The 12208-nt window shown below is 38.0% G+C and overlaps 1 protein-coding gene across 1 annotated transcript in view; it reads left to right on the top strand.

The window, feature by feature from the left end:
• Smp_210740 (prolyl oligopeptidase (S09 family)) overlaps positions 1–12208 on the top strand; it is a gene marked incomplete at both ends in the record, with an annotated part of 30760 nt that overhangs the window by 7329 nt on the left and 11223 nt on the right. The window contains 4 exons of the mRNA XM_018799818.1: positions 1122–1290; positions 2639–2731; positions 9080–9205; positions 11285–11368. Coding sequence (XP_018651570.1) covers positions 1122–1290; positions 2639–2731; positions 9080–9205; positions 11285–11368 — 472 coding nt within the window. The remainder of the gene's footprint in view (positions 1–1121; positions 1291–2638; positions 2732–9079; positions 9206–11284; positions 11369–12208) is intronic.

Below are 12208 nucleotides of genomic sequence, written 5' to 3'. Positions count from 1 at the left end.
TAAAATATTGTCATATACTTGTTGTTGATCAACTTTTAGAGTTAATTCCCAGAGTCGTAGGGATAAGCTGTGTCCAGCAGGGTTAAACTATGTCGAGTTTGAGGAGAGGTAATCAACAAAAGCAATGAAAAGTGGTCGCGCAATATTACTGTTGATTGAAGCTAGACCTCTACACCACTGCATACCGTCTCAATATTCTAGAGGTTAGTCGTTTGGGCGTGAAATCGAAGGTCCTGAGTTCGATTCCCGGATACTGGGTAATAAATAAGCACCACTGAGGAGTTCTATACTAGGACAAAATATCTGTCCAATGCTCCTAGGTTTTCAATTGACCTCCAAGTTTGATTGGTTCGGGATCTCGATAAAATTAAGCAGTCTCCACAACCTCATGCTGAGTATTTTTTTTGCTTTGTTTTAATCACCAGTGATCTTAGATTTCCAATTCGTTTATTTATTGAATGCTCATAAAATGTGCTACAACTGAGCACTGATAATGTATGTCATGCAAATAAAGAAAAGAAATTGTCGACTATCGTATTTGTGGATGGGATGAGATACTTCTCACTTGTCTAGACAAAGGATAGTTTTCATTGGGTGCCACTCTTAAGTTTTTAAACTTGAGGTTTGATCCATAAAGCGAAGTTAGAAGGCCTAGTCAACAATAACCATTGACCAAATTAGTTACATATACCATTCATCTCCTTCAAATCCTGGAGTTCATGTATATCGTTTGCTTTGAAATTAGAGTTTTCCAATCTCTCTACATAAACCCTTCGTATCTATCAATCCGGACATTTAGTTTTTACTTGATTTAATTTAAGTAGTATGATTAATTCTTATTCCAAAATCTATTCATCATTTTCATAGTTGAAATCATTAGTCAATTAAAGCTAGACCACCATGGAAAACCTGAAAGCACTGGACGGCCGTTTCATCCTATTACGGGACTCCTCAATGGCAGTGCGTATCCACGATCCCGCACTTGCGAGATTCGAACCCAGGACCTACCAGTCTCGTGCCAGAGCACTTAACCGATTTGACTCATGATTTCAACTATGAAAATACTGAAATCTCCACAAAATCCCCCTTCTGATCTATATTCATTATTTATCTATTTTTAGTTATTCATATGTTTGTCCTGATTTACCTAAAGAATTTGCTAAATATGATAGTGAACCAGAGAAATGGATTAAACCCCATGTTGTATCAAAATCGGCTAAATATCCATCATTTTCTGTTGATGTCGGTTACGAACGATTTTTAGGTCCAGAAATATTTTTTCAACCTGAAGTATGTTGAATTTTTTTTTGAATTTTTCTAATTAAATTAAAAAAGTTTTCCAAAAATTGGTTGTTTTTTTTAGTTAGTTGCTATACGAAAATCTTTAATGAAATGTGACCTCTTACCATTAGTTACAAACAGATTAGGTATTGATATTTCAGGACATATGTATGTATTAAGATGATTAGTTTTTGGATCAATGATTTGTTGTTTTCACTTAATATCCTGGTATTATAGTGAACCATTCCGGTTCTATTCAATTGGATCTTCTCAAACTTCTGCTTTCCAGGCATTCCCTTGTTCTGATTGCTGTTACATACTACTTATGTTGATAGACATAAGTTATTTATTTATTTAAACACACAAATATTGGTACAAATGAGCACCAGATATAGATGCGCCGCACAAATCTTATTTGATTTGTGTGGGGGCTGTGATACTGCTCAGGTGCCCAAACTGAAGCACGTGGTAGGGGGCCACACCCGGAGCCTTTGGTTTAAAGGTCTGATCCACAAGGCAGTAGAGCATCGTAAGGAGATTCAGTCCCATGGTATCCGGTGACCAACGATTGATTCATACGCCATTTGTTCACTCAGGATGCTGGATCCCATGTGCACCAATTGGTTTGTAATCAGGGTTTTCCAACTCCCCTAGGTGGACGCGCCGTGTCCAACAACCCGGCTAAAGCACCGGACATTCTCTTTTCGTCCTCTCGATTTCGTAAACAACAATAATGCCACGAGAAGGCAGTGAGTAAGACTTCCCTGATAGAGGCTATATACGCGTGACCATATGAGAGCATTTCGAGAGTGAGAGCTAACTCTCCCCACTCTCGACCGTACCAGAGCATTTGGGGGCTGACATAAGTTATATATACCATAGTATAAGTTTGAGTCCACTATGCTTGAACCAATCATACTAATGATTTGATTCAATAACGTGATAATGCTAATGCTTGTCACCTCATTCAGAATTTCTCTGAGCTAGAGGCACTAATCAGAAAATGAGAGAAATCTAAACGATTTACTTTTTACCTCAAACACAATGGATTGTTTACTGTGCTACTGAGTTCAAGTAACTATTAACTTATTCAACAACAAATATGATGTTTCTGTAATCTTAATACAACTGATCCTTTCCCTATTGGACAACTAATCAAAACTCAATCTTAAGTATTGACAGTGGAATGATTCAAACTTGTACTCATAATGATATTAGGTTAACTAGTAAATGTTAGACGGTAGATTTATACATAAATATGTTTACATTATATTGATTATGTTGCAGACCCAATAGTCAGTTTTGTCAACTTTGTTGAATTTAGGTCATTATATTCGTTATTTATTTTGTTTTCTAGTTTGTTAATCCAGATTTTACAACTTCATTGAGTGATGTTGTCGATGAAGTAATTCAAAAATCACCAATTGATTCACGTCGTGGACTTTATGGTGTAAGTTGATAATAAATATTTACTGTATTTAGTTTATCTGTTGTCTCGAAAGTTCTGTTCGACTTACATTTCTTATTGTTTAGCACTTTTCGCAACAAGGAGTATTTATTTGTAGCATTAAAAAACTGATCTTGCCTGTGGGATTCGAACCTGCTGTATTCAACATAATATCATAATCAAAGATCTCGCAATTACTTTTCAGTTCGGAAGCTTCTTGAATGGTCCTCCCGGCCTCCCACATCGTCCGGACGTTCCATGCACCTTTTATAATTGTTGCTCTGATTGTCAGAAAGAGCATCGGTCTCGTAACTTCCGAAGAATCTTGGCTTTCACCATGAAACGTCATTACTCTTCTAAATGAAGATCTTTCAATTTCTAGGGAAGAGTTTAAATGGCTTAAATGATATTTTCTGGTTAGTATCATTTTAGCAAGGTTGTTTTCTACAGAATGGAGTTGCTAACCTCGTGCCCAACCCTCCCCATTTGTCCACACTTAGGGCCGGTAGTAACCTTAGAAGGGCCCCAGGCGGTTTTGCCTTGTCATTGATTTACCAATTTAATGTTAATTTGACTTAATGAACCCAATATCAGGTTCTCTGATATGAGCCACATTCTAAATGTGAAGGCTAAAAATAGTAACTAGTTGACCAAATCGAGATACGTTGATAATAGTTCGAACTCGGGAATTACTATCTGAGAATCAGACACTATCAACCCTAAACTACTGCTTCGCTTAAAAGAATTCAATACATAGAACAAAACAACGTTAATAGATTAGTTTGTTTCTTATATTCATTGAATAATATTTCTATTGTATTAGCTGAAAGGAATTCATTCTCAGTGTATTTGTGTGTGTGTGTACTCATGTGTTTGCGTTACAAAATGATATGCGCTGACTTATCCGCACACTTACTCATTTTTGAGTAATAGAGAGCATAGAAAACATTTGACAAATTTCTATTTTTAACATGAATAGTTTTAATCAATATTATATAAATCTTATTACATGAAAGTTAATTGCTTTCTCAAGTTTATCAGTAGTAGTTGTAGTAGTCATAGTAGAAGTAAGTCAGTCAGTCACAACGTAGAACTTCGTACGTACGTACATCAGTTCGAGTTGCCATACCACATTAACACAGAGATACAGTTGTCGATTTAAATCCCATAGTGGTAGAAGTAGTAAGAGTATAAACAGTAATCTGAAAGATTAAGGTTTAAAGATGTTATCGAAGGAGTATAATCCAGTGAAATAAATTTGGAAAGAGAATAAAAAAGATAGAGACATAAAGAATCCAGTAGATTAGAATTTGGTAGAACACAAAGAGTGGATTCACCTTCGCCATTGCAAACGATTTTGATCCATGTCATTCAAGATCTCGAACCAGTTTGTCCTGCCCCCCATGGCCGGTGACGACTGATCCACCAAACGAGGCGGAAGTCCACAAGGAACTCCAACTCTTGAAACGTTACAAATCACCGGGCCCAGATGACTTACCTCCGGCTCTTTTTAAAGATGGTGGTGACTTTCTGACTAAGGAATTGACTGTGTTGTTTCCAAAGGTTTGGGAGCAAGAAAGTGTTCCAACATCATGGAATGAGTCGATAGTCGTCTCTATCTTTAAAAAGGGTTCACGTTGTTCCTGTAATAACTATCGGGGGATAAGTCTACTTCCGACTGCGTCCAAACTATTGGCTTCTGTCATACGTCGTAGATTGTTTAAAACCCGAGAAAGACTGACTCACGAGGAGCAGGCTGGTTTTCGTTCTGGTCGAGGATGCATTGATCATATATTCACCCTCCGCAAAATGTTAGAACACCGTCATATTTATCACAGGCCAACAATCGTAGTGTTTCTTGATATCAGGACTGGCTTCGATTCGTTGGATAGGTCAGTCAGTCACAACGTAGAACTTCGTACGTACGTACATCAGTTCGAGTTGCCATACCAAATTAGCACAGAAATGAAGTTGTCGATTCAAATCCTATAGTGGTAGAAGTTAGTAAGAGTATAAGCATTATGTGAAAGATTAGGGTTTGAAGATGTTATTGAAGGAGTATAATCCAGTGAAATAAATTTGGAAAGAGAAAAAGGATAGGGACATGAAGAATTCAAAAGGTTAGAATTTGGTAGAACACAAAGAGTGGATGCACCTTCTCCATTGCAAACGATTTTGAGCCATGTCATTCAAGGTCTCTAACCATAGGTTGCTATCATCTCGCGAATCCCAACCAGGTAGTCTACACCTAGCAGCATGGCTCAGTCCATTTGTCAGTGACTTCATGGATTTGTGCCACGTTTTGGTCTAGCCGCCCCTAGCTTTCTTCCAACCTACTCCTACACCATGGAACATTGCACGTCTGGGTAGTCGGTGGTTGGGCATACGTAACACGTGTCCCAGCCATCTCAAATGATGAAGTTTCACTATTTCATCAATCGATTTGCCATCCTTACCTAGTACCCGTTTCCTAACAACTGCATTACTTACCCGGTGGTCCCAGGATATACAGGCTGGTTTTCGTTCTGGTCGAGGATATATTGATCACATTTTCACCCTCCGCCAAATGTTAGAACACCGTCATACTTATCGCAGGCCAACAATCGTAGTGTTTCTTGATATCAGGGCTGCCTTCGATTCGTTGAACAGGACTGTTCTCAGGGATTGTCTATTGAAGAAGGGTGTGCCTGAGAAGTTCATTAACATCTTAAAGGCCCTGTATACGAACACCTCAGGCAGAGTGAGGGCATACAACCACCTTTCTCCCTTGTTTCATTCGAGCAGCGGGGTTAGGCAGGGTTGCCCAATCTCACCATTCTTCTTCAACTTTGCCATCGACGACATGGATGTAAGTAATGGCGGTGTGGATCTGCTGCCTGGAGGAAGACTTCTCGACCTTGAGTATGCAAATGATATTGTCTTATTGTGCGATAATGCCCAAGGCATGCAATCCGCACTTAATCAGTTTGCAATCAGTGTCCGCAGGTACGGTATGTGCTTTGCACCCTCCAAGTGCAAAGTACTTCTACAAGACTGGCAGGATTCTCATCCTGTACTCACCCTAGACGGTGAGCAGATTGAAGTAGTTGAGAAGTTCGTGTATCTAGGTAGCTACATAAGTGCTGGTGGTGGCGTGAGTGATGAGATTGATGCACGTATAATGAAAGCCAGAGCGGCTTATGCCAATCTGGGCCAACTTTGGCGCCTTCGTGATGTTAGTCTGGCTGTAAAAGGTCGGATCTACAACGCGTCGGTGAGAGCAGTTTTACTCTATGTTTGTGAAACCTGGCCTCTCCGAGTTGTGGATGTTAGACGTCTCTCTGTGTTCGGTCATCGTTGTCTCCGAAGGATTGCTGACATTCAGTGGCAACACCATGTTAGTAATGCAGAGGTTTGGCATCGTGTGCTCGGGCGCAGAGACGATAATTCAATTGGTGTCACCATCTTAAAACACCGACTTCGGTGGCTTGGACATGTTTTACGAATGTCGTCCCAGAGAATTCCACATTGTGCATTATTTGCCGACTCTGGGACTGGTTGGAAAAAGCGGAGAGGAGGTCAGTGTATGACATGGTGTAGTGGTATGAAAGAAAGCTGCAAAGGGCTAGCTTCTGTTGGTCCTTCACGACTCCCTGGCTGGGGTCCGAGAGATGGTGCAACACAGTGGCTAGAGAGGTTATCAGATATGGCTCAGAATAGAAGCCAATGGCGATCCTGCTGTAATTTTCTTCTACTTTCTTCATAAAGAGTGGCTATAACTTTCCTAACTGAGAGAGCTCTTTTGGTTGTACATTTCAGTTCCCCCCATCATTACTCTTCTTTTCCTTTTTTTCCTTCCTTTATATATACGCATCTTCTTCCTTCTCCTCCCATTCTCATTATTTTGTGTGGCGCATATGTATCCGGTGCCCTTTGTACCAATATATATGTGATTAAATAAATAAATACCATCGGTGGCTATCATCTCGTCGATCCCAACCAGGTAGCCTACACCTACCAACATGGCTCCGTCCAATTGTCAGTGACTTCATAGATTCGTGCCACGTAGTACTCAATAAACTTGAGTTCTGTTACATTTCATTATTTAATTATAGCCTCACTTGTTTTTCATTATCTTCTGGACTGTTGTCAATTATGAGAGTAGTTTTACATTACTGATTGATATCAACTATGAAGGTTTTGGAAACAAGGTCTATGGGTTTTGAATTCTCATTTCCATTGAATTCAAATGAAACAGTCAAATAGTTGAACCAGCCAGCATATATATACATATGAGAAACCCCACGTGAAGCCATTTTAGATTATCTGTTAGTCCTAAGCTCGAATAAAATTAGGAGGGTTGAGGACGGGGTTAGGAACCCCATTTCGTAAAAAAGAAGCTTTGTAAGAGAAAAGTGCTGACTAAAAGAGATCAGAATATTCAGTAAATGAATTACGTCTGCGAGTGATCACACACAATTGTAGTCAAGACCTGTAGATCATGTGTGGTTGTGTGATCATGATTTCTTCATATACCACCATTGAGTTTGAGATTCAATGTCTAGACCTTGCTTGTAATGCCGTGCTTCGTCAATCATTCCCCTTGATAACCGTTATAATACAAATCTTGACGGTGCATAAAATCAGAAGGCAAAGAGAAGCAGCAACTACAGTTTTATTGAAAAATAACGCAGGCCAAAAAGTTATAAGCACATGAGCAAATATCAGCGAGCGAAGCATAAATGACACGCATTGGAGATGACAGGTAAGCCAACTCGAGAGAACAAAGTGAAAATGACGCACATTGGAGATGGCGGGTAAGCCAACTCGCTTTAAACAAGCGTTAATCGATATTTATAGTCAGATAAGAATAATTTACAGACATGTGTTGAATAAGAAAAGAAACGTAAACACAAACGCTCATATAAACACAGTCAGGGTCAAAACGTGACTCAAGATGGATAGGTAAATTGGCTTGTCCAGAAGCTAGAATAAGGGTTTATGGGCTTAACATATCAACCGACACTACGACTACGTATAAAATTAAAAAGCATCTAATTCGTAATATATATGTTTAGTCCTCTATTCGAATCTATATTTCTCGATGTTTAAATTGACTGATTAGTTGGGTCATTTCAAGTTTACTGTTAAGGCACTCTCGTTTTTTTTTATTGAGATAGACACTATCACATATGCTGAATTTAGTCGATATCCATTTTATTCACATATAAATACACAGTGTAATACTTAAAACTGTTGGGGAATTTCAGAGTACTTGAAAAAGTACATAGGGGCTCAGAAAACTCTGGTAAACATTTTATACAATCAGCGTTGAATAGAAGCCTCTCAAATCACTGGTACCAACTAAGTAGTTTGCACCTACCAACACGACTTGTTTCAACACTTGATGATTTCATAAACTAATGCATTTTCGTAATTTAGACACTTCTAGTTATCTCCCTATCTTAACCAGCATTATATGTGGAATTAGGAGTTAATTGTGGATACGTTCTAATCACTTAAGTCGGTAAAGATTAACAGATTGATCAACAGGTTTCTTAACTTTACTTTGTTACTTCATGTCTTACCTCAGAATTACTCACTCCATTGTATACCAGAATGCATAAAAAATGCTTCATATAAATAGAAATACATATTATTTATCCGAAGGTCACGGGCTTAATCCTCGGTGCTAATATTTTTGAACAAGATAAGTATGTACGGGAAGCTAGATGTAAGTTATGGACTATATCTTAACTGGTTTACATTCACCATTGTTGAGATGATCCTTAAAATTTCTTGCAATAGACATAACAAACTCAGGAGGACATTAAGAAGCATTTTATCCAATCAGCGTTTGATTAGAAGTTTTACTAGAAATATCATGAAAATGAAAAGTTACATGTAGAGTTTCTGATTGACTGATTACTACACTGCTACTATGTTTAGTAGCATTTTAGAATTTTCAGGAAAATCCAAGGGCTTCTAAAGTACTATGAAAATCCTATATTTTCTGTACATAAATGAACCTTCTTGCATACTTTACACCTTTTCTCTCGTGTTCAAGTCGCTGTGTAGTTCTAGCTTAGGGGGTTACAAAACTAGCTTAGGATCCGAGTATAGTATTCAATCAGCAAGGCTTATAAACTATACTAGATAGATCTTGGATATGCGTTTCAAAAAAAGAGTACGTTTTTATGCGATTGGTATAACAAGCTCCACAAGAGTAATTAAACTGATAGATAACTGTTATTTGTCTGTTTCACACACCCCCTCCCCATTTCACTTACCACTAATCAAATTCAGCTAATATCAAGCATTTCCCATAGAGATATATTCTAACTTTTTTTTGTTTTTAATATTCAATATCAGAATATTGTATTATCAGGTGGTAGTTCAATGTTCAAACATCTTGATCGTCGTTTACAACGTGATATTAAACGTAATGTTGATAATCGTTTAAAATTAACCGAAGAACTTACTGGTGGACGAGTCAAGGTAATAGGGGTATTCATGTTTATATGTTTAATTTTTTTAAATGTTTTCTTGCTATACCATTAGGAACAATAGCGTAGGTACATCCACTCTTTGTGTTCTACCAAATTCTAATCGTCTGAATTCTTCATGTATCTATCTTTTTTTCTCTTTTCAAATTTATTTCACTGGATTATACTCTTTCAATAACATCTTCAAACCCTAATCTTTCACATTAATGCTTATACTCTTACTAACTTCTACCACTATAGGATTTGAATCGACAACTTCATTTCTGTGCTAATGCGGTATGGCAACTCGAACTGATGTACATACGTACGAAGTTCTACGTTGTGACTGACTGACTGAACTAATTTTCTTGTTTAGTACTTTCATCATTTAGAATTTCAGTCTTTCCATAATCGTAGTGATATATATATATATACTATTTATTGTGATTATTTATTTATTTATTTAAACACAGAAATATTGGTACAAGGGGGGCACCCCATGGGGTCCACACTCGGAGTCTTTGACCTAAAGGTCTAATTCAAAAGGCATCGTAAGGAGATGCAGTCCCATGGTAGCCAGTGACCAACGATTGATTCATACGCCATTTGTTCCCCCAGGATTATGGGACCTCTGTGTACCATTGGTTTGTAATCAGGGTTTTCCAACTCCCCTTGGTGGATTTTCTATGTCCATCAACCCGTTTAAAGCGCTGGACATTCGCTTTTCGTACTCTTGAGTACGTAAACAACAGTAATGCCACGAGAAGGCACTGAGTAGGACTTCCCTGGGAGAGGCTATATACGCGTGGCCATGTAAGATCATTTCGAGAGAGAGAGAGAGCTGACTCTCCCGACTCTCGGCCGTACCAGAGTATTTGGGGTTTTTATGTTATCTATAGTGTAAAGCTTCATTATCAATGCTGTCATTGTCATTCTGAACAACATCCTTTGCAACCAATTCAAACATAGAATTATTTCACATTTTTCCTATGAATTCTTTTTGACATCATCGCTTCTAATTGGTTGTCTAACTAGGTTTTCTTGAACACCTTTCTAGATAATGGTGGTGGGTTTATTGATTTACTAGATTCCTGACGATTACCATGAAGTTCTAATTAATAACCCTGACCTTATAGCGTCAGTCCTATCGGAATCTGTAACATCATGATGTGGTGGACTGTACTTTAGGGAAAACGGACAGACGTTTAAACTGTGAACAATTGAATGCCAACTCATTTGTCCAAAGTTATCGTGCTACTTGCAAAATATGAATATTATGAACTGAATCCTTAATGGTGTGGGATCGATACTGCATCGAATTTCGAGGAGTTGCAAGATAAAATAAAACAAATCATTCAATACTGAATATCCGTTCCAATGTTATGTGTTATGTGCCCCCGAATGCCCTGGTACGGCCAAGAGTGGGGAGAGTCCGCTCTCCCTCGAAACGCTCTCACATGGCCACGCGTATATAGCCTCTCCCAGGGAAGTCCTACTCAGTGCCTTCTCGTGGCAGGGGTGTTGTTTACAAAATTGAGAGGACGAAAAGTGAATGTCCGGCGCTTTAACCGGGTTGGTGGACACAGAAAGTCCACCTAGGGGAGTTTGAAAACCCTCATTCCAAACTAATGGTGCACATGAGCTGGCTCTAGTATCCTGAGGAACAAATGGCGTACGAATCAATAGTTGGTCACCGGCTACCATGGGACTGCATCTCCTCACGATGCTCCACTGCCTTGTGGATCAGACATTTAGGTCAAAAGGCTCCCGGTGTGGCCCCCTAAGAAAACCACCCGTTTCGATTTGGGCACCCGAAGAGTATGACAACCCTCACACAAATCAAATGATATTTGTGTGGCGCATATATATCTGGTGCCCCTTTGTACTAATATTTATGTGTTTAAATAAATAATAATAATCAATAATGTTTTCATCATATCCATTTTTTTGTTTAATGTCAATTTAGTAAACAAGTAGTATTTTGCTGTAGTTCAGAATTAGTTTCCTTATGTATTTCTTGTTTGTATTTATCATATAAGATAGCTTAACTGATGTTATATTGCTTATTCACTCTTTGTTCATCATTTTCTAGCCTAAATCTATTGATGTTAAAGTTGTTTCACATCCTATGCAACGTTATGCTGTCTGGTTTGGTGGTTCAGTACTTGCTAATGAGGTAGGTTTAATGTCTGTTTAATTCATTTTCTTTCCAATATTTAAAATCGTTTGACTAATATGCACCTATAAACTATAGACGCTTCATGGTATTTGGAACATTAAATGCTACATTTGAAAACAATGTGTTTTTGAAGAATTTAATCCACAAATATGTCAATGACCAACCAATTAATATCTCAGTCATGTAAAGGATCTAGTTGTAGTTTGAGTAGGCTGGTAGTAACTCATCTGACTACAACTTTAGGTGACATGGACGGGAATTCCTCGTGGACATCAATTCTATCAAGATTCCAAATACCCCTTGTTGATGGTGAATAGCTCAACTAGCATGTAACTGACCAACTTCAACTACCTTCCATTCTAAATGTAGTATAGTTAGTGATTAGATAATAATTAGTCTTCCATTGTATTTCATATTGAGTATATCAAAGTTTAAGACGATTAGTCCGTGTGATAAGTTTAAATAATACAACAAGGAGACAAAGTCTATCCATAAATAAAGTTTTCTATTATCCCTAGTTTATAATTGACTAGACAGTGATTATGAAATCTAAAGTATTACGCTGTGTACGTAGGCTTCCTGGGTATCGAACGATTTAATATCCAATGTGGTATGATCTACATTGTTTTTCTTATTATCCATGTTTCTCGACCCCACCCGTCAATTTTTCTAACTTGACTTTCCAATCTTCGTATACAAATGTCTTAACACGTATATCTGTGATCAGATTTCTATTCAAAATAAGTCGTACTAAGATTGTATCACGTAGTTAGAGCAGATATCTCAGTTTACCAATTGATTTTCTGATGGTAACTACTAAGTCAAATAAGTTGACAT

The sequence above is a fragment of the Schistosoma mansoni genome, chromosome 3 (assembly GCF_000237925.1).
Source record: "Schistosoma mansoni strain Puerto Rico chromosome 3, complete genome".
Classification (NCBI taxonomy): Eukaryota; Metazoa; Platyhelminthes; class Trematoda; order Strigeidida; family Schistosomatidae; genus Schistosoma; species Schistosoma mansoni.
The sequence above is the reverse complement of the archived record's forward strand: the minus strand, read 5'-3'. Positions and strand labels throughout refer to the sequence as shown.